This window comes from Chroicocephalus ridibundus, chromosome 4, assembly GCF_963924245.1.
Source record: "Chroicocephalus ridibundus chromosome 4, bChrRid1.1, whole genome shotgun sequence".
NCBI classification, from domain to species: domain Eukaryota; kingdom Metazoa; phylum Chordata; class Aves; order Charadriiformes; family Laridae; genus Chroicocephalus; species Chroicocephalus ridibundus.
The window spans coordinates 84,253,453-84,280,780 of NC_086287.1; the positions used below are offsets into that span (position 1 = coordinate 84,253,453).

Sequence of the window (27,328 nt, forward strand, 5' to 3'; positions counted from 1 at the left end):
ACCAAGTGAGAAGTGATGGCAACTGTACCTTACGCTAATGGATTAACTTACGTGGTTTCTGAAGGGGGCCCATCTCACTGGTTCTTTTAAATATACAGGTTTCAGTAGATGAATCAGAAGACAGAGAGTCAGTTGTCAGCAAAGCTCTTCGTATCCCTCACTTCCCAAGACTGCCTCAAGGCTCAATTTGATCTACTCAGGGAGAGCTGGTGAAAGCACAACCCAAGCCACACAGAAATAACGTTGGGTTTTGAGGGGTTCTCAACAGGGGCAAATTCCTTTTAGCACAAACATCACCTCTACTGACTAATACGATTTAGGTTCCTCCCCACTCCTAAGCTTCATTTAGAGTTCATTTTCCAACACTTCTGCCCCTGGCAACTCATCGCTATTTTGCCTTGCGATACAACTCGGCCATAGTTACACACGCTGTCCTCAGCTCTGCTCGGGCAGCAGAAATGCAGCACAGCTGGGCACTAGGACTTCAGCGCTAAGCCAACTCCAGTCCTCCAGCAGCTCTCACTACGGGCACCCACCTGCAGCTTTGCTCTTTGCTGCCTTCAGTGACTTCCTATTTTTTCAGTTATTGTTTGCAATCTCACACCGTAAAAAGCACCAAGGGACCTAAGCCTGGCATCTCCCAACAACACTTAAAACCCCATGACCAATACCTAGGTCAAAAAAATTACACCACTTGAGAGCAACACAACATTCTGCAAATGAGACCAAGCCCATCTGCAAGGAGAACCAAACTAAGACGACTATCACATCCTGTAATTATAATCCTGGCCTTGTGCTTTTCAATACTGCTGATAACGGGTACTCTAAAAAAACTACCACCTGCCAAAATAGTACAGAGTTCTGCACAATTCTTTCCCTAGAGAGATGATGCAACATCAGAAAACCAAACAAAAAACAAACAAAGAAAACAAAGAACCATCAGGATAGATGTTAGAAATACTGCTGAACCAGCTGGAAGGCGTCACTTGCACGCTATACAGTGATGAGGATGCTCTAAGAACCAATTTGGAAAGGAATTTATGCAGGGGGCACGCCAGCAGCAAGAACAGAATCTGCTCATTTTCTTTTCATCCGTGTAAAATGGTTTTGATTTTCAGAAGGTCAGTGTGTGACACCATGTTATTAACGGACAGTCTTGGTATTCCACCCATTTCCTTCAAACTGGGGTTCTAGTCTCTGAGCATGATCACATAGCAGTTCTGGTTATCAAAAGATGAAGGCCAAACATAAAATTCTGATCTCTCTGCTTCAACAGCAATTAGCAAAAATTATTGAACTAAAGCTCCCAATGCAGATAAAGCCGCACATATGGTACAATCTTTACTTTTGACTTGTCTGAACAAGCATGAACAAAATCCACAGCAAATAATAATCAGTTCAGCCTGCTGTCTTTTACGAGTTCCATTTCACATATCTTCAATTTTAGCTTGTCATTAGTAATGCTAATTAGTTCACTATCTCAATGCCATGCTAGATTCAGTAAAAACAGAGATCACTGCTAATTTGAGAAGAAAGTTTGGTCTTTCCTTAATATAATAAGAGTAGTAGTCACTGTACAAAGCACCCACAGAAATTAACATTGCTGGTAATTTTCAGTCACATTCAAAATTTACATAAAAATTGTGACTACCTTTTGATTTCCAAGAAGATAATAAAAAGGTAATGAGGAATTACCACAGCGCTAACTAGGTTAACAACCCTGTAAGGACATACAATGACACAGCATTTAAAGTTGGGTTTTTTCTTGCTGTGTAAGCAAGCCCAGTTCTGTACACGCGCACGTTGCACACATCCTTCCCCAGCTCGCTCTCTGAAGGGAACCATTTTCCAAGGCCAGCTTAGTAATTGTTCTTTGCTACCTGTGGGCTGATAGAGGGTTTAATTTTAAAGATCTCACATGGTCCAATTCCACAATTTTTTTGTAGAACATAAAACCCAATTATGTGGAACTTCAATCACAAGTCACAAAAGAGACCCGTGCAATTAAACGGCACTCTTTGACGCAAAGAGCTAATTAAAGTGGCATCCAGGAGGTGAACCACGCTGTCCTCTACTGAAAGAGAGAACACACCAGCTTGCCACGGGACCTCCTGCAAAGGGAAAAATGCCGAGAGGTCACTGGGAATATACTGGAACTGCTCTGCTCCCTCCCAGCAGTTAGTGGAGTCCACCACCAACCACCATGATCACACAGACCGGGCTAATTTGGTCTCAGAGGTTCCAGTGCCCCCTTGTTCCCCTCCCCAGGAGGTTTCTGTCCCCCACACTTATCTTCTCAGCTGGGGAGAGGGGGAGTGCAGGGCAACTGGAAACAGGTATGTGTTTGCCAGGGCTGGCGCGGCTGGAACCTCTCTAAGTGGGTTCACCACAGAGAAGCACTTCTCCTGAAGCAGCTGAGGTGCTGCGACGGAAGGTCTCCATGTTCAGGAGGTCATCCTCACCCCCACTTCTGCTGGATCGGCTGTGTGTACGTACACATTTCTGCCTCCGTGTGTCACGGAGGAGGAACAATGCTCAAGGGCGTTCTAAACGAATTTTTAAATTCAGATTTATGTTACGACTATTTACAGCCTTAATTCAACTGGATTAGGAAATGAGCGGAGACAGCCTAATTTAAAACAAGAAAGGGCCAGCTGTACCTGAGGGAAGGCAGGCAGGAGGGGAAGGCTGCAGGAGGTGTCTCTCTCAATCCACGTGCTCTTCCCAGCAAAGAGATTGTATCTGACTTCGCTCTGGGCACTGGACACCTGAGACTCAGGGGCTCACTCAACCTCAGCAGTTAGCGGCTCCCCGACACATGCTGTCAGAGCCGCACTAAGCTGCCGACCTGGCCCTGGAGTGCTGCAGGGCAGTTTGTACCACCGTTTTCAGGCAGTTCTGGGTGACACCGTGCTGCCGTCTCCCACCAGGCGGTCCCCCAGCACAGGCAGGAGACCTCTGGCTTACCCCTGTGCCATCCTGCGGAACAGGAGCTCCTGCGCTGCTCCGCAGAGCGGGCACTTCACAAAAAACAGAAATTGCTGCTGGTCCATGTCTTCCTTCAACCCTTCTACTAGAACTAGATATAAAGGGAAATAAATAATACTGGGTACAGGATTGTCCTCATACCAAAACGCCGCCCAGAGAGCAGACACATACACCATCACACAGTCCTATCACACAGAAGCACAGGAAAAACAAGGGGATTTTTTCTTTCTAAGACATGGCGAAAGGCCAACTTCCTCCTCTCTTTCAGATATTGCTCATGTATTTTCAAGTTTTAAACCCAACCCTTTGGTAGCAGTAACCAACACTTAAAAAACCACCACCTCTAATTGGGAGGCAGCTTTGGGAAACAGGGCAGTCAGGCCGTTTTCAGGCTACACAACACTACCAACTGTTCAAAAAAAAAATAAAGGAAAAGAAAATCACATTTCAGTAACTGAGCAGACTGACACGCTGCTTGAGATTAATGGAGTGCTGGTCTTGTGTTTGATAAAAATAAATCCTATACGCAAATACCAGCGAGGGTCATGCCACGATTCAACACCATTCCCATGTCATAAAGCAACCATGAAGAATTCACCCGTGTATTTTTGTCAGCTGCAATGGGCATTCTTGTTTACCATCCACACACACGTGAAGGACTTACAAAGGCTACGCTTGAGTTGAAATTCTAAACACAAAAACCGGATCATGAAAAAAATAGAAATATTTTTAAAGATTATTTACTGCAGAAGTCAGTGACTTTCTCAAGAACATTTAGAGAGCAAAATCTATCAGGAGATGGTAAGTGACAAATCCTGATTAGCTAAAATAATCAGCATTTCACTAAAAGGAAATACCCAGAGGAAAATAAAATTATTCTGGCTATTTTCTCTTTTCTAGTGAAATAACATGTATGTTTTATTTTCAGTTTGTTCCACTGGAGCAGAAGAGAGAGAGATAAATGAAAGATGAGAGCCATAATCCAGGAGAGCACTCTCAGACTTCCACAGACAGTGAAATTTCACATTGACAGATATGACAGCAACTCATCTCCGAGCCTAAGCTCTGCTTTGGAATTGGGGACAGCACTAAAGAACGGGACAGGGATAAAGAACTCGTATCAGCCTCAGCTGGTAAGAGAGGCAAGGTGTAAAAATAGCCTGTAAGCACTGTAAACCAAGAAGGAAAAACCTCTGTAGCTGCCTTCTCACCGTTTTATTCTTTAAATTGTTGCTGGTACAGCAGAGTGGAGTTTAAGTTTAGTACGAACTACTACAAAATCACCACAATTATTTGTATGGTTGTAGAGACCGAAAAGATCCACTGTGCTATATACAGAGGGGGCATCAGCCAGTCAGCTGGGTAACAAGCTCCTGACCTGGCTGGCCCAGGCTCTGAATAAACCCAGCTGCCCCGTCTCCAGTGCCAACTACCAGGAGCCCCTCCAGCACAGCGCACCCCACGGGACTGCCACTGCCCTGTCACTTGCGCCAGCCCTAGCACCAAGGCACCTGCAGTCCCCAGAAGGAGAAGCAGGCAGACCTTACAGAGGAGAGCAGAGCTGGGGAGGTGAAGAGGCTTCCCCCAGCGAGCCGGCAATAAAACCAAGGGTGGCCGAGCAGTGCCCAGGAGCTAAAGGACCCCGTGTCTCAGCAGCTCTGGCCAGACTCCTCTCACTTCGCTGCTTGTACTGCTGGAAACAGCATGCAAACTGCTGTTACCCAGCTCTGACCCCACGCTGCCTGCCCCTGCCGCTAGCTGACTGCTCCTCTGCACTCCTGCGGGGACAGGACCCGAGCCTTTGGATGGGGGGTACTGGGATCACAGCTATTTGCATGGTAGCACCAGCGTGCTCCTCTGTTCAGCAGCCACAGGGAGTTCGGAGACAGTCAAACCGCCCAGGGAGGTCTGGGACAAGGCAAGGACCGGTTCAGCCTGGCTTGGTGCTGCCCACTATCACCACAGCAATGATCATTTAATGAGCCCAGGACTGCGCGCACACTCCTGGCACAGGGCCTTTGGCACTATTAAGAACAGGATTAAAAAAAAAAACAGAATGGGCAGTGCATACAACAGCTACATGTCCAATACTCTTCTGTTGCTCGAGCACACACGTTCACCTCATTCCCCAACCAAATCAACAATTCCAAGTAGCCAGCCCCATCTTAAAAATGTTGTCTTCCATAAAAAAGGGAAGAGAAAATGCAGAGAAGATTCATTGCTACATACTACGCAGCTGAATAAGCAACCCTCTAGAAACTGAGAGACACTGATCTAGAGAGGTGTCTCCAGCGCTTTAGAGCATCCTGAAACAGATGACTGTAGGTCCTAATTGGCACTTGCAGTGTGTATGTATATATCTATAGATATACACATCATATTTCTCTCTGTATATACATGCTTAAAACAACTTAGGTGAAATCACAGACATATTTCACACATTTCTCGAGCTGAAGAGATTTCTTGTATCATTTTGCTGTATTTTAACAATATATTCACTACAGAGCAGTTTCATAATTAAAAGCCCTTAATTAAAGAAGATTAATTAAACATGAGATAAGCACAAATAGTAAACAAACTCTTCAGACAAAATCCAGAATCTGACCTACCAAAATGACTTTATATGCAATTACACATGCTGTGAATTACTGTTTGTAGATAATTGCCTTGGCTGTCTCCTTAAAGTCAACCAACCACATATTAAATAACATCAAACCAAAAAAAAAAAAAAAGTCAGGGCTGATTGGACTTGCAGTTAAATGCTTTCATTTTTTATATATCTCAGCATTAACGCATTACTGATTCAAAATAATTTACCAGAGGACCTTAATCATAAAGCATACTTCCAGCACATTTCTGAAGCTAGCTCTAAACCCTCAAAATAAAAGAGATTATCTTATCTAGAGATTTCACTACAATTTACTTAATTTCCTTCAAATTAATTCTCAGAGAATAATCCCAATGCTAGAAATACAACTATCTTTGTACATTGTAGGCTCCTAGCTACATTTCCTAGGGTATTTTAACATGTTCTGGCTGTATGACGCAGTAGAAGTAAGATGACTCAATGTAGGAAGATGCTTAACCGAATGATCAGAGAAAAGGCAATGCTTAGGTCCTACATGTAGTAATGGAAAATTTTAATTGCTTTTGAGATCTCTGGCATTATCCTTCCAAGCAGACAGGGTCAGACCAGCTTTGTTCCCAAACCCACACATGCTATACTCCACAATGACAAAGAATGAATGAAGCAATACGAAGGGGGGCTTACTGGTGACATTTGAAGAGATATCTGTATTTGTTTCAGAAATTCAGTTTCACTGCCATCAGTGGAACTGCAAATGCACCCGGGGAAGAGGGCCACACAACTCAGAAAGCTTTCACAAAGGGAGTAGAAGCCTTAGAAACATCAGAAAATGAAAAACTTCACTGACTTTTAATTGATTTCTTAAATACAAGTGTGAATACTTTCGATAGACCTCTACAAGACTAAGAATTTTGGTTCTCTGCACCCTTAGATTTCAGACGTACCAAAGCTGCTGATTGCATGCTACCTAGCCTGTTGACAAAAAATATAAAAATAATTAACAAAATTAAAATATTCTACTATTTCAATGACAGCTGCCTGGGTTTGGATGTTACCTATTTTTAGGTCTTTGAAAGTTCTCTTCTTAGAATACATTAGTGGGTTTATCTGCATACAGAGTAGAGATTTCCTAGATTGTTTTCTAACTTCATTTCTAAACACTTAAGCTACACATTTCTTTCCAGAAAGGTGTGGAAATGACAGGTTTACATTTTTAGGACCCTTTTCCCCTAAGCAATAAGGAACAAAAGCCAAAGCAGGGATGAATTCCACCAGCAACAGAAACTGACGTTGTAATTATAGTCTCCAAGGCAGCCACTACAGAGGTGGCCTGCCAAGACCTCTTTCATCAGTGAAATAACCTCAAACCTTTTCAAGAAGTGTAATCTCTCAAGACATATGGACGAACAGAAGGCAATTTTAGATAGGTTTAACAGACAGTTGCCTAATTTATTTATTTTTTTAATTGAAAGACACAAATAATCTCTTCAAAAGGTTGATGTGTATGGAAGAAGCTATCCAGAGAAGAAAGTAAGTCCTGGAGTGAAAATGCAACATACCTCATAAACTGACAGAAGAGCGGATAGATATGTATTTGTTGCATGACATTTAAACCAAACTGCCAGGATCCTGACATGCAAAAGCACTTGAGAACAAACTCTGCTCTATGGGAATTTTTGATTACTATTGACTTCCAGAGCCAAAACTTCCCTATCGGCATGTATAGCATGAGCAGTGAGTAAAATGAACACAAACACAAGGTTCATTAATAAAGTTAAGAGGGGAATGTATACAACATATTCTTTTTCCTGTTACCGGGTGGTATACGTAACCACAATTTGAAGTGCAGTCAAAATTATAGGCATGAGCCTATAGAGTCTGTAGAAATTTGAATTGCTTAAATGTAACATTAGTTTTTCCACACTGCTTATGTTCTAAAGGCATTATTTGATTTTTGAGCTACCCTGAAATCCTGATGACAAATACTGAGGTCACTTTATTTTCCCCTCACTGGGTGCCGAATTAACCTCCTTACTAACGACTGAAAAATTACTGTCAAGGAACCAGAGTAACCGAGATACGACGGCTATTTTCTATTTCTTCATTATGCAAATACTTTGAAAAATGAAAACACTCTATGCGAGCTAAAAATAAATGGAGTTGGTAATCAAAACTGTGCTTTGTAAGATAGGCTGCTGATGATCTAATGTAAATATTGATTTAAAAGAGGAGGCAATGTTTTCCTTGTATCTAGACACATCACTACTGTATCAGCTAAGGAGCAGCCAATCCTTCCTCTATGTGCCTGTACAGCATGTTTTCTTCAACATAACAGATGTATGCTGTGTTCTTATTGACTTCTTAAAAGCTGCACTAACATCCATTACAGTTGTGAGACGGGCTCCTTGCACAGGCTAAGTACAGGTAATGCCCACTTGTAACTGAATGCAAAACATAGTTGAACACAGCCTTTTCTAAGGTTCTTAAACACTCCACCATGCGGTCTTCTAAGCATGACAAGCATAAGGGCAGTGTTTATCCATAAACACCATTTTATCGGATGGCTGTAAGTTACTAAAACTCCAGGAAGAGAATTATGCCACACTAAACCATCATCAAAAAATAATCAACCATCATCAAATACACGTTTGAAACTGATGAAGTACCACCTCAAAATAACGCTCACAACAGTCTTCAAACAGCAACGAGCTCTCAGTTGCAGCTGAGTCAACGCTAGTGCTTTGCCTCAGCTATTGCTTCTACCACCACTATGGAGAGACTTTCTCCTTTTTATTAGAATTATTGAAAGAACGCTTACCTCTCCATCTCGTATTCTTTCATACCTGCTTTTACTGCCTTCATTACCTGTAAGATACATATTAACATGGGACATTCGTAGCAGGAGGGAATCTCATATTTATAAATTTATGACTTATGACCGAGTATCTCCAGAGGAACTTATATTACAAAAATATCATCTGTACTTCATTTAAATTTACGTCAGTAGATGCATTTTAAAACTACGTTAGAAATCAAACTCATTTTAATCTTTATAAATGCCTTCAGTCTCCAGCAATAAAGCAAGTTTAATTGCCAAACTACTATATCCTAACGAAGTGCAACTCATCAAAATACCAGTGCTTAATTCTGAAAGCTCTGGTGAACTTGGCAGCAAGTCGTTTTATTTTACTTTTACGAAACACTAGCAAAACAAAACTGTGAACTGGAATATACTACAAAGGGAGATTCTCTTTTATACTTTGCAATCTGAATCAACAGAAAATTACTAGAGTTAACACTGGTTTACAACCCTTAAGTCTGACTTTAGTTCCCAGATTTGCTGAGAATGTGCACCGGTTTTATACCTTTGCCTGTTTCTGTATTATAAAAGTTCTAGGCAGCAGCTCTACAGAAGAAATCCTCTCAGATGTGATAAGATTACTCAAGGATGATGAAAGACCAAGGAGAATTAATGGAAATTACTATCCCTAGACTTTGCAATTTTACAATATTCACTTTAAAATATTTTTACACTTCACAGTTCAGAGGTCCGATGAGCAGGTGCAAAGCCAATAGTTGAGTCAGTAACTTCATCAGCTGCTTTTACCTAAGCTCCCTCTGGTCATCGCTCAGAACTCAGGGTGTCTCTGCACCCCTGTATGGAGTACGGGATTGACACCCAAGTTAGTTTTGCCATCCATACCAGTAGAGCAATATGACTCCACTGGTACAGTGCTAAGTCCAACCTGAGCAGCCTTGCAGAGAGCCTGGATCTGTCTCTGCCAGGCTGCTATGTCAACAGAAGAGCAGCAGGAAGCCCTGCTCTGGGGGACATACCCATCTCCGAGGAGCAGCTTAAGGAACCCTTGCACTGTCCTCCACTGTGCACGCAAACACCAAACACTTCTTCGGTTTGCAAGGAGGTGGAGAGAGGAACTTGCAGGTGAAACTTTTCAGAGCTGCACATGCTGACGTGGGCCAGAACAATAATCTTCTTGATGTCTTCTTTCTCCACCACTAGATGGGTATTTGTGCACACGGGACAGACAGACTGCGAGCAGGTCACCTTCTGCTGAGGCTCCAGCTCTCACCCAAACCCACAGTTGATTTCTCTCACATCACAAATGCACCAGCAAGTTCAAGGACAATGCAAGGTATATTACTGGGTTGTAATAGGAGGGATATTATCCTCTTATTTCTATCCAGCCTTTCCATTATTTTATTACTAAGCAATTCAGGGTTGCTGGGAACATTTTCTGAGTACCACCGCTACACTAAGAGCAAAAATTATTAACAGTAAAGGATCCATTACCTCTTTATGAGCTTCACTGGAGATTTTATTGGTGTAGCGCAGAACTTCCAACTCCATGTCTGTCTTAATCACACGACTTAAAGAAAAGTAGAACAGATATCAGGTTAGGTTGCAACTTCACAGCTTACGAATACAAAACAAAAAACCTCTAAAGTAATATGCATCACCTACGGTAAAATTAGATCAAGTACACCTCAAGAGAGAAGAGCTATTACAGTATTCATGACAGCAAAGTTTTGTTGGCATTGATTCACCATTAGTAAAACAACCTTACGAAGGAAGTCACAGGCATTTCAAACATCACCTGCATTATTTTAATACTAATAAACAAGTGCTCCAACCAACACTGTTTCAACTCATTCTACAATATATTAGGAACAAAAGCAATGTATTTCTGCAGTTGTCATGGCTCAAACACTACTTCAAATGGAAAATTTCTACAAGCATACTTGATTTACTTTTTAAGCACAATTTGAAACTAATTTACATAATGCAGTTCCCAGAGCTCCAGCGTTTCTATTCAGCACAATCCCAGCTCCCACCCATTTACAATACCTCAAAAGGCAGGGGGAAGGGAGGTGTGAAAAAATGCCATTTCTATTTGGTATTAAAAAACCCCAAACATGAAATTCAGAAACCACAGGAGCAGTAATCACAGCCCCAGTGTCCCTTCTCCTTCACATGCTTCTGGAGGAAAAAAAAAACCCAAACCAAACAACACCCCCCCCCCCAGCCCAAACCCCATCCTGTTCTTCATGCCTTAAGAGATACTAAATTTGTGTCTATTTATGAGCCTTGACACTCTTCTGAACTCATCTCAAAAATTTACCATTAAACTCTTCTCTACTTACACTGCTTCCTACCATGTATTTCAAATAAAAGCAGCTATTTAGTGTGATGTGACCAGGGGAGCAGAGATAGCTCTATACCTTCTATTAAATACCAACTACTTTTTTCCACTGCTACACATACTGCTGTCCTAATACTTCTCATGCCCGTCTCAAAGGCAGCTGTGAAGTACATACTTACTGTTTACAAAGAACAAAACTACATCTATTGAATCGCATGGAACTATTTAAATTGTATTTTCCAGCTCCACTCCAGAGTTTGCAGCAGTTACAGAGTACCATAACTGTTATATTTTGAAACTGCCACCAAGACAGCCCTTTTTCATTATGACATGCTCCTACTCACACGGCTGTAGAAAACTATTTACTGTATTTCTGCTCCTGCAGTTTGTTTTAATGAGGGCAGAAGCAGGTCTGCCAGCCACCAGTGCCTCTGACAGGCACTAAGAGCATTTCCCCTGGCCGGCGACGCACCGCTGTGCGGCACAGCCACCCCCCTCCCAACACAGCGGCTCTGGCAGAGGGAAGGGACCTTGGGAAAACGTTGCCGTCAATCAGCGTGCTCTTACAACCTGGAGCATAGCAGAGGGCAACGGACTGACATCCTTAGTCAACTGGAATATGACACAAAATAATCAGTAGGCACATTGAGAATGAGAAGCACAAGGCTTTAAAATGCACGCTGAGGTGAAAAAAATGACACTGGGATGGTATAATCTGCTCACCATGGGTGAGGAAACAAACTTCTGCTTCTGCCTTTCAGCCAAGACATAAAGAACAGTAGCTCAAATATAACCGTGCTAGAATGAGGTAGCAAAGGCTTATAGATTTATTTTTTTTTAATCCTGTTCTTCGGAAGACTGCATGTGCTACCAGGATAATTTAATACTTGTTTGATGTGCCTTTATATTACTTTCAATATACAGTACATACCTCTGATCTGCAAGTGCTTGAAAAATAGGTTGTTTCATAACTCAGTTGTCTAATCTCTTTATTGGTATCTGCTACAAGTTAGTAACTGCTCAACGGCAAGCGCAAACGTATTAGAACCTATTTTACTTGACTAGGTCATAAGGCTTCAGGGTCAACGTATTTATTTTAGATCATAACTTCTTGGGTATCTGTTTGCATATATAAATTCATACTCAGCCTCAGACAGGCTTTTTATGCAACGCAATACCTTCATTTACACAAAGTCAAGCACTGAAGCGTCTTACAAAAATGTTTAGTCATTTTGAGACCAACAAAACCCACCACCCAGCTGTCAGCAGGGAAGAGAGGGAGGATGTACAGTGGCGCAGGGAATGCAATCAGCTTCACCCTCCACTGGATATGGAAAGGAGAAGTCCCTGGGCTCCCATGCTGCCTGCAGCGGTGCTGCTGATGGAGCTCCCACCAGCGCACCTGGGTAGCAGAAGGGCATGGATTTCACCACTTTCTCACTGTTTTGATGGCATAAAAAGCAACGCTGTCCCCAGCCAGGGTTAAAGCGCTGCCAGTCAGGCACTGTGGCTGGCACTGCAGGGCAATCTCGCAGGTGACGAGTGCTCCAGTTCTCCTGAATTTTTCCCCCCCGCTTCCCAGATAAGGCTAGGAAGAAAGTCCCACCTTTGTTCAATGTTCTATTAAAAACAGCTCTTGGACCAGTTACACACTCTGCATACATTCATTAATATTTTAATGGCAACAAATCATTTCCAGCCTCCAGCTAATGCAATTGCAAAAATGTACAGATTCAGCACCTAACACAGTTCTCAGATTAACAGGCAAGCCACTCAGTGCAATCAACTTAAAATAGAAACACAAGTCTCCTACTGTCAGGATTGACCTATAATTTTAAACTCTTTTTTTTTTTTTTTATTTTACCAGTGTAAAAACATATCTTCTTCCTCACTCTTCTCTTTTTCATATACTTTGTGCTTTTATTTGCACTTGCCATACGAGCAGGTGGTCTCTTCACGTATATCAGTCATCCAACAGAAGAGAGAAGCTTTTAATACAAACAAGTATCATTTCAGTCCTGAAATTAAGTTTGGGCATTTTAAGTGGCTGGATACCAAATTTCATGCACAACCTATTTTCCATTAATCAAGTGGTCAAAAGCACACAGAATTCAAGGCAATTATGAAGCTGAGGCTTGCATAGCTTGACTACATTTTCCTAAACCAGTGCTTTCCTCGAAGAAATACGAATGTTTGCTTCTCTATATGCATTCACCATTCCTAATCATGCCCAACAGAAGTATTTGTTCTCAGTTATCAGTCCAGTGTTTATCAGCTGTCTTTTTTTGTTGCTTTTAGTACAGGCATGCAACCCTAATGGCTGCTTTCCATGACACGCATGGAAAACACATGGGTACATCCGCTCCTCCTTCTCCTTCTGGAAACGTCTCCAGACACCCTAGTACGTATAGATGCTGCCCACGTAGACAGACTTTGCAGTCCTCCTTGTCTTCACCCATTTTCACCTCTGCTGTTACCTCTCTACATGTTATTTATAGAAATTTCTCTTCTCCAGTTGATATATTTATGCTCTTCTGAAAGCTTTGGCCCAAGAACTCGCTAACTGAATTAGCATCAAGGCCAGTAAATATAGTAATGCACATATGCAAAGAAGCATTACAATACCATTCTGGAAGAGTTCCATGCACACCAAGCACAGGAGTTCATCTTCAAACAGTTGAAAAAGATGTTAAGAGTTTACAACGTAAGTAACACAAAAAGCATATGCTCAGCTTTAAGACGTTAACACACAGACCACTTTCCTCGAAGAAACAATTACAGCTTTCCATCAAAGTAATGCAAAATACAGAATATAGGAAATCTTCCACACATTAATATCAAATCCCTTTCTCATTGAGGTTACAGTAAAATACAGTATATGCAGGCACAAAATGGGCTGTACATTGCTAAATTATTATCTGCTAGCACCACCACAATTATGGCAAACATTCATACTGAAGTAACAAAAGGCCACTTTGCTAAGTGCTAGTGTAGAAAAATTTCCTTCCGCTTACTAGGGAGGTAATTTGGACAAGTTTGGAGTTTGTCTACTGTTAGATGACATTTTCTTTTCAGAACAGTGAAATCGACACTTAGCATAAACATTCAGTATCAAATTTGAAATGAGTGCCCTGAAATTTAAAATGAAAGTGTTTAAATGTCTTTGAAAACACATTCACTCAATTTAAAAAATAAATAAATAAATAAATAAGTGAAGACATCCATCTGCAAACTGCTGCAATCCAGTCTAAGGTCAAATTCTTTTATGTTTTATCCTTAAGTTTCACAGCAAGTCAGAAGATCTTGAGATCCTGAAAAAAGATGAGTAAGCAAGGGAGGCAACAGATCCGTAATCACAAACGCTTTGCCCCTTGTCACTATTGAACCATTTTCTCTGCATTTTATTAGAACACTGTATAATACTAGAGTTGCCTTTTGGAGCTCACAGCTCTCCCCGGCTGGTTCAGAAAGCTCAGCCATTTCACCTCTTACTGGCAGTTTTGACAGCATGCTATAGATTGGAGTCTGTAAAACCGAATAATTCAGAGCTTGCTGAATTTGAAATGGTACGCATCCATGCAAGCATATGATTCCAATTAAGCAATTTCCTACCCTGGAATATAGCCCCCAAAAATTCATCTTCCTAAAAGAAAAATATTCTTAATTCTAAAAATGTTACTGCTTTCCAAAGAAAGTTTCCTGGGCAATAACTTAACATTCCAAGGAAATTACTGTAGGAAGTATTAATAGACACAGCCTGTCATTCATTTATTGATTTCATCAGACACTCAAATCCTAACAACGGTGTTTAACATACTTCTGACATAAAATGAAAGCCACCAAACTCCATAAAACCTTTTAAAACACTTTTGAATGCAAATCTGAACTTTGACTTCTCTCAGAATTCCCTTTCCTTGACAGCCAGGTGGAAGGGAGGTGCATACCCTCATCTCTCCCCGTGAGACCGCAGGGAGACGAAATGAGAATTCCGGGCTGGCACTCAAAATTCCCGGAGAGATTCTCTCCACGAAAACAAACAGCTCCAAGTGCTGCCTGTCTATGGCTCCATCTATCTCAGTACGCATCAGGGCACAGACCCCCTCTTTGTCCATCCCTGAGCTTCCTGAAGATTTAACCCCCCATTAACCCAAACCTCAGAGAGAAAAGCTTATCAGGTGACACCTTGGAAAGGCGGATGGAACCAGAAGGAAAGCTAACTTGGGAACACGCTTGTAGCCCTAATCCAAAGCCTTCTGCAGCTATAAATCGCCACCTCTCTCCCTGTAGTGCTGCTCTATCTACAGATCAAAGCTTGGAAGTTAGACCCCTTTCTTGCCCCTTGTCGTTCTCTGCTAGCAAGGGTACAAAAAGGCGGGTAAAGAGGAGGAGCACAAAAGTGGCACTGTCATGGCATAGATGTAGCTCCCTCCTGCGCTCTTTAAAGGGTTTGTCAGGGCACTTGGAGGATCTTCCTCCAGCTGCTGCGCACACGATAATGAAGCGTCAGAGGATGAAAGTTACCAATGTCTCAACCAAAAAACCCAGCGTCAAACCAACCAACCAGAACTCAGCAGCAGCCACCTCTGCAGGAAAACGAGACTTTATGATGAACTTCTAATTTGACTTAGCCCTTTCTATTATTTTTGTAAGCAATGTAGCACAGCATCAGGGTCTCGGAGCATCTCTGAACAGTTCTAGATCTTCCCTACCAATATCTGTAATGACAGGAGCTTGACTAACTGAACACTAATGATATTTCTAAAAGAAAAGATGCTTTGCTAAGGTCCTTCTTTACCAAGTGTTCTTAATTTTTTAATTTGTACATCCCTACACATCAATTTCTGAACTCGTGTTCTGTCTACACTACTCAGGACTCTGCACTTCCAAGGCTGACCGACTCTTAAATTCAGAAATCAATTCTACAAGATAACTGCTTTGTTCTGGAAAAGGAAGGGTCCAAATTCTAGAAGGACAGAACAGGCAAGATTTAAGAATTGGTACCCTGAGCAATTTTCTGTGTTGCAACGCACTCGCACTCATCAGCAGGATTTGCAAGCCATGAGCCCCACTACTATACATCTCCAGCTCCACCCCTGACTCAGTGATGCAAAAATGTCCAAGCAAAGCCTTCCTGCTTCCCTTTCATAACTTCACGTCATGCCAAGCAATGACAAATGGCTCTAACAACAGAAACATGACCTATTAAAATTCTACACATTCTGAAATCACATTGATGTTCAAAAAACATCTCCCTGGCTTCCCAGCTAGCAACTGGATACAGATGAAGACAGCAGAAGATTGTTCTCAGCGTTGGTGTTAATAATAAACACTAAAAAGAATAGCATGTGGTAGTATATAACACAATCAGCTACAGCAGCGGTAGTCAGAGTGTACACTTTCCTGTTTGCATTTTAAGATTCTGAGCTTATCTGTCTTAACTAAGGATTTGCTTCCTCTTTTCTAGATTAATACACCAAAAAAGCTTAAATAAAAAGCCTAATTCATTAACAAAAATACACTATGTTGTTTCTTCAGTTTATTTCCTAAATGGAAAACTAGACAGCCCTAGTTACGGAGCAATCCTGAGGACAAAGCGGGCAATGCTGACCAAAGAGGAAAACTGGCAAAATGCAGCAGCTTTGCGAGCTGCTAATACACTTAGTCACACTCTCTGATTTTGTCTATTCTACATAGGCTACAGCAGAATTCCCCTAGAATTACAAAAGTATAGTTGCATGAATAATAATTCAACAAAATTAATACTGTTAAAATAAATCCTAGAGAAGTAATAACATCTTATTAAATATTACCTGTTCAGACACAGTTTTCATCTACCTTTGATTTTCGTTGCTAGAATATGAATTATCCTCAGTTCTTTTCCTATTCATACAAATTCACATTTACACAAATGTGACTTAACTCCAAACACATTCTATAAAAATGCACATCCAGACACAAGGCTTAAGAAATGTTACAGAAATTCTTGACTTTTCAATGCTCTTACCTAGGCCTGTTTTTACTTCGGTACATTACTTCCATCCCGCAACATGAAATCAGCTTAAAATTAAAACTTAGATAGCAAACTAGGAGGCCTCTGCTGAGGGAATTTCTCTGAAGCAATGCTACAGAATATAAAGATGTTCAACAGAACTCGAGGAGAAAGATTTTATGCTACTCACCATTCTGCAATTTCAGGATGAAGGATTTTGTTGTTCACATTAAATCTATAAAAAAAAAAAAACACAAAACCACGAATCTTAAAAACCAGCCAAACACACAACAGCGGAGACTGCTTATTTACCGCCCCCACCAAAAAAAAATGTGTCTTCTCTGAGGATGTGAAAACCTGCAAAGGCAAACACTGCATTGGAATTCAGTAGAGCTAGTACAGACCCCAGTGAGAGAATGCACACACTCATCCTCACTGTGCAGAAATTTCATTTTTAAATACATGAGAGCGAATCGGATGCATAATTTTTAAAATGTGCAGAAATCAGAGTAACAGTATGTTCAGGACACATGTAAAAAACTTCTTTTCACAAAGATAAAATGTTAAGTTCAGTGCTATGAGCATGGGTTGGACCAGATCGACCTCGAGAGGCCCCTTCCAACCAGAACTGTTCTGTGATTTTAACTTTGCTCCTCAAATACCCTTCACTGAAATTAAACACAGTGAATTGCTAATTTCATCCTTTGTTTTACACCTTCCGATGTTTGTGTGCACAGAATGCGGCATGCGACAAACAAGCCTGCTCAGAGGACTGTGGAAAGGAAAACAACCTCTCCTTGTCTTTTCCCATCTAGAGAAGAGGCAAAGCAAAAGCTTCCCTACCACCTTGGCCTCAAACACTTCACTATTTTTCTGTTTATTTTCTACATTAGCAATTCATGTATTCTTGGAACTATTTTGAGGCTCTTCAAACAATAACATTACTGTGGCCAAAAGAGTAAGAAGCTGAGTAATTAAGTGGAACATAAATGGATTTTCAAGCATTGTTCAAGGGGTTTTTTGCTTACAATTCAAATGCCTAAGGAGCGTTCTGCATCAAAGATATTTTTGTCTGACTCAGGACTGTTGGCTCTTCAGTTAGGGCATTTAAGAGAATTAAAATGCTCCAAGGCACCCAACAGATCTTCAGAAGAATGCTGTAAGGCAATAATTAATTTTTGCACATTTTTGAAGGAAAAATTAAATCTATTCCAGATTCTTTATACCTCAGAAGGGATGAACTAAAGCACAAATCCAATCAAAAAAATTATTTGGAAGTCACTTCTGATTGTACCTGGGTCTTCCTGCACCCTCAGATGGCAGAAAAAAACCCTATCCTTCTCTTTTTTTGAGAACATACGCTCATAAACTTATAAAATCCTAACAAGGTGAAGGTTAATAGCTTTGTGTTCCTACTCCAAGATAGAAAACAACAATTTATCACAACATTCAACATGGACAAACTGCATGGTATTCAGTATTATGGGCATTAATTAGAAACCACTGGAAAAGCAACAATACAAAAAGCCACAAGTCTCAGAATACTGCATAATTACAGAATAAAGTTGATACTTGGAAACAAGGAAGTCTTGTAAAACCACAGAAAAAGAGCGCTTTTTCAATTTAATCATCACCATCCCAACAACTGTTACCTATGTAGGCCAATGCAGACATAATTCCGGAATGGAAGAGCCAGTTAAACACAAATTTATAAAGAAGGAAATATATGAATGATATAGTAAAATCAATCTATAAAAATTCTAAAAACCCAAAAGCCTGAGCTCCCTATTTGGCTGGAACACATAGCCAGTGACACCACCACAGAAAGCCAGGACCTGGAGGAATTAGGCTGCAGCTGTACGAACAGATAGGAGAGCTTTCACTAATTGTCATCAGGATGTCAGAGAGCAAACAGATCAATGAAGGCAAGCGTAAGGAGACACCGCAGCACTGCCAAGAGCTCCCACACCAGCTCCATGCAAATAAGGCACGTATGAACTACAGTTACCATGAAGCAACAAAAGAAAATAAAGGGCAAGGAAGGGCAGGTACAGAAGGCAGCTGACTTAAGACTCTGAAAATTCATCTCTCTTCTGTCAAGAACCTGACACACGCACTTTAACCACAAGCACAAACGGATGAAACCAAAAGCAAATCAAACGAGCCGAAGAGTGAAACTATGAACCTGACAAGAGAAAACTGCATCTCATCTGAGCATCCAACCAGGGAAAAAAAAAAAAAAAAAAAAAGGGTGGAGGGGCACCGAGGAACTGTACACCAGCATAGTTCAAATAATACACTTTTAGAAAAGAAATTTCAGCTGAGAGACGTACCATCTCTGTGGCAGTCCCTGTTTTTTACCTATCCTGGCCCTAACGGCTCTACTTGAACTGTCTCTGTGCTGCCAGAAATGCAAGTTTAACTTACTGGCTGGGACCACCTACTATGTGGCAGCTCCTGAAAATTCTAGCAGTCGTCAAATGGGAAAGCTAATTAAGCACACAGAAAGGCAGCAGGATTCAAAAAAGAGGGTGCTGGGGGGGTGGAGAAGAGGCAGGAGGTCACCAGCAGAACACAGTTTTATCTTCCACCTGAAAGACAGACTTTCTGATGTAACGTCAAGTATAAAACAAGATCTTAGACCTCCAGGACACAGCATCAGTTCAGATCTGGAAGAGAATTTGATCTATTGTACATAGCTTTTTCACGGAAGCCAACGATTAAGGACTAAACTGTCTCAACTGGGCTTAGCTCATGATGGCCGTGGGTCCCGGGCGAGTGGCCACACAGCCACCTGTTTGCGATTGCTAATGACTAATGCTAATGACTCCAATTATGTTTCACTTTAGTTACCAACAGGCAGCTGAACAAACCAATCCTAAAAGTTACTGGTTAAATAACAAGCTCAAGGGGAAGAGCTCGCCATCACTATCAGAATATAAACAGTGTTCAAAACAAATAATTCACATAATTTGTGCACAAAGTCCAACATAAAATAACCCTACCTTGTCCATCCAGTAAAGATTTTACCCTGCTAGAAAATAGACAACTTACTCTCAAAAACCACGTACTGCCCTAACGTTAAGAGGATCATGTAGAGCAATCCAATTCTACATTTTCCTGCAATTTGCAAATTGACAATACTTAGATGATGAGATATGCGCTCTGGAGGAAGAAAACAAATTGATATTTTGCTACAGTTGCAATCTGTAACATGTTAATGCTCCCATTTAATCAACACAGAACTAAGAAATACTACACTGAAAGGCATGACCGAATTGATTTCGTACTCGGTTGTCCTTTAACATGCAAGACAATTTCATTAGTTTTTAAAAAACCTAGACATCTACACCTCCTATATAATAACACTGTATAATGAGACCCTTTTTTGTCAGTGTAATGAATACGCTTTGTGTGTATATGGTGATAAAAATCTAAATCATATTCATACACGATGTTAGAATTTTCTACTCCTCTTCAACACGGAGGGTCTTTCCCTTGCGCCGGAGTGCACTGGGCAGCAGGGAAGAGGCCGGGCAGACGGTCTGCGCTGCCATACCCAGCACGGGCAGCTCTCGGGCAAAGGAACTCCCTGACAATCTTTAAACCCTAGGTATGAGTGCTTAAACTGTCTATTGCTTACATCAAGCGATTCTGAGGATTAAAAAGAGCCCCCAACACAGCCAGCAAAGATTTATTCCCCAGCGTTTTAAAGTATGTGGCACATTACATACATATGGTTCAAAATCCATTTCCTGTATGGTCAATCACATCATCTCAAAGCATTTTTACAAGTGCTACATAACCGCTACATGATTAGATTTTAAAAATTCCTGCACATTTTCCAGTCTGAAAGCCCATGAATTAGGAAAAAAAACCCCAGAACGAGTCTTTATTAGCAAACAGAAATACATCTTTCTAGAAAACAAGGCATTAGAACTACTTCAGAGACCTGCCTTCTACACTTCAGCCTCTGCAGGCTGCGTAACATCTGGAAACACAGCTGGCCTGAGGGGCGTTAGGGCCCGGGCCCCTGCTGTTCCCTGCACACAACCAGGCTGCTCCCCCCCACTGAGCAGGGGGCTCCCAAAGCACAGCCCCTCTCCCTTCCTACCGACTGCAGCAAGACACCAGCATTTTTAGTACAACACACTTAGCTGTACGGGAGAGCTATACATAAACTGACAGAAACTATGGTAAGATTCGCTACTGTGGGCTCTGTGACCAGCATAAAACCAAGTTCGATCATTGGCAGCGGGATAAAAATAACTTAGGGGTGATATTCAGGGTGAGGTGTAGAAATAACCCATGACCACAATAGTCATTTTATCTCAAATGACTATTTATTACAATGGAAAAATTAATCAAATAGTTTAGGTAATTATGTTCCAGAAGAATTTCAAAAGGTTCAAAATGTAAGGCAGGGAAGCAACATCATCAGGGCAAGAGAAAGGCAGCTTCTGACAGGAGCAGATGAACAGCCTGCAAAGAAAGCAAGATTCAGCTTTTTCAGGAAATGATACATTATTTCTATTATTATCCATCCCCCCCAAAAAAAACCCCACAATGAACCCACACTGGGGCACAGTCAGTCCAGGAGAAAAAAGATAAATGGGAGCAAGAGGAACACAACAGGGCCCTCGAGCAAATACATCTTGGCCAGGTAGCCAGAAAATGGGAACAGAGAAGAACCCAGGAATAAAATACAGCACCACAGGCAGGGCAGAGCCGCGGCCGACAGCGCAGGCACGGGCAGACGGCGGGGGGGCGGTCTGAAGGAACACATTGCTTGCTACAAACTCCATGGTTTTAGCCCTCTGGGAGGAAATCAATACATCCGAAATATACGTGTTTCTATAAAGGCCACATTTGATACAGGAGAGGTGGAGAAGCAGGAAAGCAGGAGTGCTGAAATTGGTTTGGGTCTGTGTCGAAAATAAATATAAAATGGCCTGATTTACAGGCCGTTACAAAAACCTGAGGAGAGCGCAGTGTAAAAGGCAGCCCCCCCCAGAGCCGCGATCACCGCCCCAGGCAGACCCAGCAGGCTGTCCCCACAGACGCGCAGCCCCGGGGAGACACAAGCAGGAGCTGGGGAGATGGGGGGAAGGCTGGAGGGACACGTGTGAGGGCAGGGGAGCTGTCAGGAGAGGGCAGTGAGTCCAACAACAAAAGCAATGCCTGCTCGGGCAGGCACCCACCAGCTCTGTCAAAGGCCGCACAATGAAGAACTTGGTGCCTCGGGGTGGAGAGGCATGAGCTCGCCCGGGTCTCTAAAGAGAAGGATCTGCTAAGCAGCTGGAAATCGCCCCTGCAGAAGGGAGAAGCACTCCTCCCGGAGCACACCGACAGCATCTTTACCGCAAGACGAGAAGACAGCGACAAAATACCATTAATCCCTTTAAGTGTTGCAGGAGACATGCTATTAAAATCTCAAATCAAGTGCTAAATGGAGTGGCTTCCTACCTTAATGTTGACTAGTAATAGAATGCGTTTCTAATTAAACTCTAGTGTTTAGTGAAATTCAGGGGGAAAAAAGGGCTTTTTGGTACTTCAAACAGGCCTTTGTACCTCATTCCCATAGCAAATCAGTGCTGGAGTTAATAACTGTTTATATTTCCTGCGGACATGTCTCAGATAAAACTGGAGGTATCGCTCCACACAGATTTTGGAGTCCACCTGTACCTGCAGAGCATAACTGAGTATTTACTGGGTCAAAGCAACTGAACATCGTATTACTCTAACAGCAGAGAGGACACCAAAAACTCATTAAAAATGGCTTGCTTATATTCTGGAATAGTTTATATTTAACTCCCTGGTCAGCAAAAGTTGTCTAAATGTCTGCCACCTTGGTCCCCAACATCCCTGACAGAATCATTAAGTTTCCATTTAGGTTGTAGAGGGGAGAACAAAGTAATTACGGACTCAGATTCCAGATTTCAGCTCACATGACACAGAGAAAAGATGATCCCAGCAGAAAGCATGCTCTCGCACTACAGAAATGAGTGCCTGGACTTGCAGCAAATTCTGTGCATTATGATCATAGGTGCATTAATTATTATGCTGTCGACAGAGGTGGATGGAGAAAAATCCAACGGGGTGACTGGGAGTCAAGGATCAGAAAAAAATGGCCATTTACTCAACATCTCAGCGTAAGTGTTTATTTTAACAGCCTTTTTAATGGGAGGCTTTGTTTCTTTTTCGCCATACACTTCAGCTAAAACGCAAAATGATCTCAGTTTAGGATACCATAACAGAATAGACAGTTGTATTTCATTCAAAATTGAGGCCATCATCCTCACATCCCAGAGCAGGCTGTGATGTATTTTTATTTACTGCCTTTTCAAAATACCGCAGGATGACATTTTCACACCACTAGCAGCCAAATTTCACAAAAAGACAACATCAAGTGACACTAAAAGATCGCATCCAGCAGAAAGGTGATTTTTATTTTATACCTGTAATGCGACATCTTTTCAGAAGATTGTGCATACCAGAATCCCTGATATCTACCTTAATGCTGTACGAGGAAGTCACTAAGAGAAAGAAGCTACTTTTAAAGATTCATTTCTTTGAAACATGAAAATCAAACATTCCAATCCCAAAAGTGGAAACGGAGGTAAGGCGATGGGACTGTTTGGTTTTAGATACTTAAAGCAAACACAGAGAAAGACAAATACTGGATGACCTTAGATGCAAAAGACATTTCAAAAAAATCTACCATTGTATTTCAAGTCATTAGAAACATGTCAAACATTTTCTTTCCAAAGAAATACCAATACATTTCATCTGCCATTCAACATCCTGTCATTAAAAAAAGCATCATTTAATGTGAAATATAAATGAATTCAACATAAGCATGCAACAATTAATGTACAAAAAAAAGCTTTGTCACTTACTGGCTGATTCCCTCAAACGAAGCTTCTTTGGAGACGTTTCCGCTATCAGTATTAACACCACGCTGAGAAGGAAAAGATTAAAAGGACCGTGATTCTGAGCCAAACACGAGTATTTAAAATTTAAATCACATGGAGAATCTGACTGCAGTTACGTCTTTAGGAAAACTTATACACACGTTTACTTGAATCGCTATAAATAAAAACAAACAGACCGTTTGTTCAAATGCAGACCAATATAAGAAATTATTTGTTTCAGAAGAGACCAGCGTAGAACTCAGGTTCGGATGCGCTGCTTAGGAAAATGGCGAGCTTTGATTTCTAATTCCCTCCTGTCTTGAGAGGGAGCTAGGAGACCTATATAATAATGAAGGGCAAGGGAATAACAAATGGGGAAGGCTTCTTCTAAAGTAATTTCATTTAAAAATAAATTATTGTGCACTGCCTTGGCAATGCTTACTATTTAAATTTGCATGCCGCTTCCCTACAGCAAGTAGCATAGGCAAGAGTATTTTGGCCACTACTTCTGACATATGCTGGGGAAAGCCTGCGGAGCAGCACCACGGTCCTGTATTTGGAATGAGAGCAAGGAGGAGAGGACCGAGTTTCCACTCAGCTCGCAGGAAGAGAAGGGCTTTTCCCATTTCTCTGTGTACTTCTTCATGGCAGTGGGAGGACTGTGAAAGCATTATAGCTCCATCCTCTCAGCCAGGAATTAGGTGAAAATTCCCGATTACAACAGGATGCTCACAGAGTGACAACTAATCAACAACTTGATGTGCAGAAATGAACAGTAAGAAAGCACAAGATGGTCAAATATTCCCTTTCCCACTCATTTCTCTTAAAGGACATGAGAAAAGCTATAGTGTTATCTTTTATATGTGTATATGAGCGCGCGTGTGTGTACACAAATATAAGTGGAAGAAAGACTGAAAGCTATTCAGGGCCTCTTTTCTTAATGGATAAAGAAATCAGATCTCATGCTATGTAACTGTTTAAGGGGGGCTTTTTGTAAGACTTCTGTCTGGCAACCATCATGGGAAAAGAAGAAATCCAGGAGCTCCCACTGCATTTGCTGTAAGGGAAAGCTCAGAGTCAGCAAATCATTTCTTATATTGATTGGAGACAAGCAATCAGATACTCTTCATAGTGAGAGGTTTACAAAACATCTGTCAAGGAAAGAAGCTGGGGGAAAGGTGATGGGAAGAAGAAACTTGCAGCCTTTACATCTATTCATTCATCCTTCTTCCAGAGAAAAATGCAAGTGCCATCCAAAGTACTTGGCAGGCGTGTGATATCACTCCCTCCTCCCAGAAGCTGTTCTTACCAACCCACTCAACGCAGAAAAAGTGTTCCCTGAATCCTTGTGGGATTTCCACAGAAAGGCCCAAACATGCTCATGACATGACCAGAGCGGCAGAAGAGAAGAATGGAGTTTGGAGTCATTGCTCAAAGGCTGGAGGAGAGCATGGCCAACGTCAGATAGGCTTGTCGTGTTTTACCAGAAAACAGACAAAGCTTTTCGCAGGGAATATAGACTGGGGGGCCAGAGATTACAGATCTTGAGATCATGGAGGAGGCAGAAGACTAGATGACTATACACATGTAGCTTCAAATTTGGCAAAGATGGGGAGGAAAAGACAGGGAAGGACCGTGCAAAGAAATACTGAATAAACTGATCTCCTTATTGAAGAAAATGGGTAGCTATTCTATAGAATATGACTCACCAAAGTAAGGAGCACAGCAGGTTTCTTCGAAGCCAAGACACTGGATATCTAAACAGAAGTTTTAGATTGTTACTATTTTTCTTTTTTTTCTTCCTTTTAATCACATTGATACCAATATCATCAACATTTGCTGTACCCAAAGTAAATGAGCTGCAAAGACAAACAATGCTCCTCTGATACCTTTCAGATATCGTAGTGTTACCTGACACTTGTAACAAGAGTCAGTACATCACAAAATATTTAGACAGAAACAGTGCTTAAGTTCGTGGTGTCCTTTAAAGACATAACTACCAACTATAACTTAAGATTAAGTCTATTGTCATCATTTGGAAGACAGAGGAAATATGAGCCAAAAAGATGTAATGTCACACAGAAATAAGGAATAACAGGGTACTCTGCATCCCCAATGCACCACTGCATATAAAACATATGAGCATTAATACTATTATGTCACAGTGTGCTAAATACTTAGTAACGAATGTTTACTGTTATTCCCATGGGTCATCTTTTACTGCCTAATACGTCTTTAGGCTCCTTCAGCATTTTTCAAACATTGACAAACTGAGAACAAAACCACTGGGCTTGCAGAGAACTGGGCTTTCAGAGCAGCTGCAGAAATGTGGACGCTGCATGACACGTTCCTTCAGGCAACGATCAAATGACGTGATTCCATGAAGCACAGTTCTATCAACTTTAAACCAGCTTAATAGCACGCTAATAATATTAAAAAAAGAAAGCATACGGCAGCAAGGTATAAAAATACAAATTCCACTTTTTTTTTCCTCCCCATGAAATACCAGGATTATACACATACACAAGTTGGTCATTTGTTGACATAAAACTGTCCTGTAAATAACATCCACAGAGTCCTGATGCTGGAAAACCAATTCCTTGGCAAGCCAGGCAGAAGTTATAGACAGAACCTTTGAAAGCTGAACAGATTTTCTGCAAGCTTCAAGAGCTTCTATCTTCAATCCATGTAGTCCAGGAGGAAAACAGCCTTTATGTTGGGACAATTTACTGTTCCACATAAAGAGCTCTTTTTCCCATCAATGAGATTTTTAAGCAGTAAGGAAGCAGAGAATAGAATTGCAATAATGGTATTTGTTGATGGAAAGTGACCCAAAACAACTAAGGTGGCCTAAAATAAATGTGATTTTTAAAAATAAAACATGTCTTTTCCACTTGCCATTTTCGCCATCTGACAGATGAGCACTGGAGAGCCTGCACTAAACACGACTCCAACTCACGCATGTCAAAAAACAACCTCTCCACAGCCTCCCCCACCCCCAGCTACTGAAACACAGGATCAAACTGCACTTCATAGCTGGACTCATTATGAAAATGAAATGAAACAGTCTCACAGCTGATGAGAGCAAAATTTTTGGTCTAGTGAGTCTGAGTTAGTGCTCTGCAGGGACAGAAGGATCAGAGTCTTCCTTTTCAAGCTGCTCTCCATGAAAATCCCCCCCAGAGCTTGGCAGGAATACTGCCCTCACCCTGCTGAGCCTTCCTACCAAGGAAAAGGTAATGCCCAGGTGCATGAGCATGTAAACATCTGCTCAGAAACGAAATAAGAAACCTAATTAAGCAAGTCACATTTGCATGTCAAAATATGAATATATTTGCTTATTCAAATATTAGAATGATTCAACATAAACTAAGAGTAAGGCAGACAGCCTTTCCTCACAGCTCTTTGGAAGCACAAAATAAATGTAGGCTCCCAAGTCAGAGGCAGGACATGCAAACTCCCTGCCAGCAATCTCCTCAAATCCCCAAGGCTTTGCAGAAAAATCTATTTAGCAACACGTTTCTGTTGGATAAAGACAGACTGACAGATCTCACAGACATGTTCTGTGCATCATGAGACCTCTTTGGATTAAGACCTTAATGCTTAGCTCAAACTGGCAGCCTTTTAAGAAATAAATAAATTGCACGTGCTTTATAAAAATGAAGGACACTTTCCAGTAACCTTGGGG

At 41.4% G+C, this 27,328-nt stretch overlaps 1 protein-coding gene across 1 annotated transcript in view; it reads right to left on the reverse strand.

Annotated features, from left to right (window-relative positions):
• PEPD (peptidase D) overlaps window positions 1-27,328 on the reverse strand; it is a 133,526-nt gene that overhangs the window by 84,264 nt on the left and 21,934 nt on the right. The window contains exons 5-9 of the mRNA XM_063334583.1: window positions 25,350-25,397; window positions 23,626-23,687; window positions 16,917-16,961; window positions 9,888-9,963; window positions 8,394-8,440 (exon numbers count right to left, since the gene is read on the reverse strand). Of these exons, the coding sequence (XP_063190653.1) occupies window positions 8,394-8,440; window positions 9,888-9,963; window positions 16,917-16,961; window positions 23,626-23,687; window positions 25,350-25,397 (278 nt within the window). The remainder of the gene's footprint in view (window positions 1-8,393; window positions 8,441-9,887; window positions 9,964-16,916; window positions 16,962-23,625; window positions 23,688-25,349; window positions 25,398-27,328) is intronic.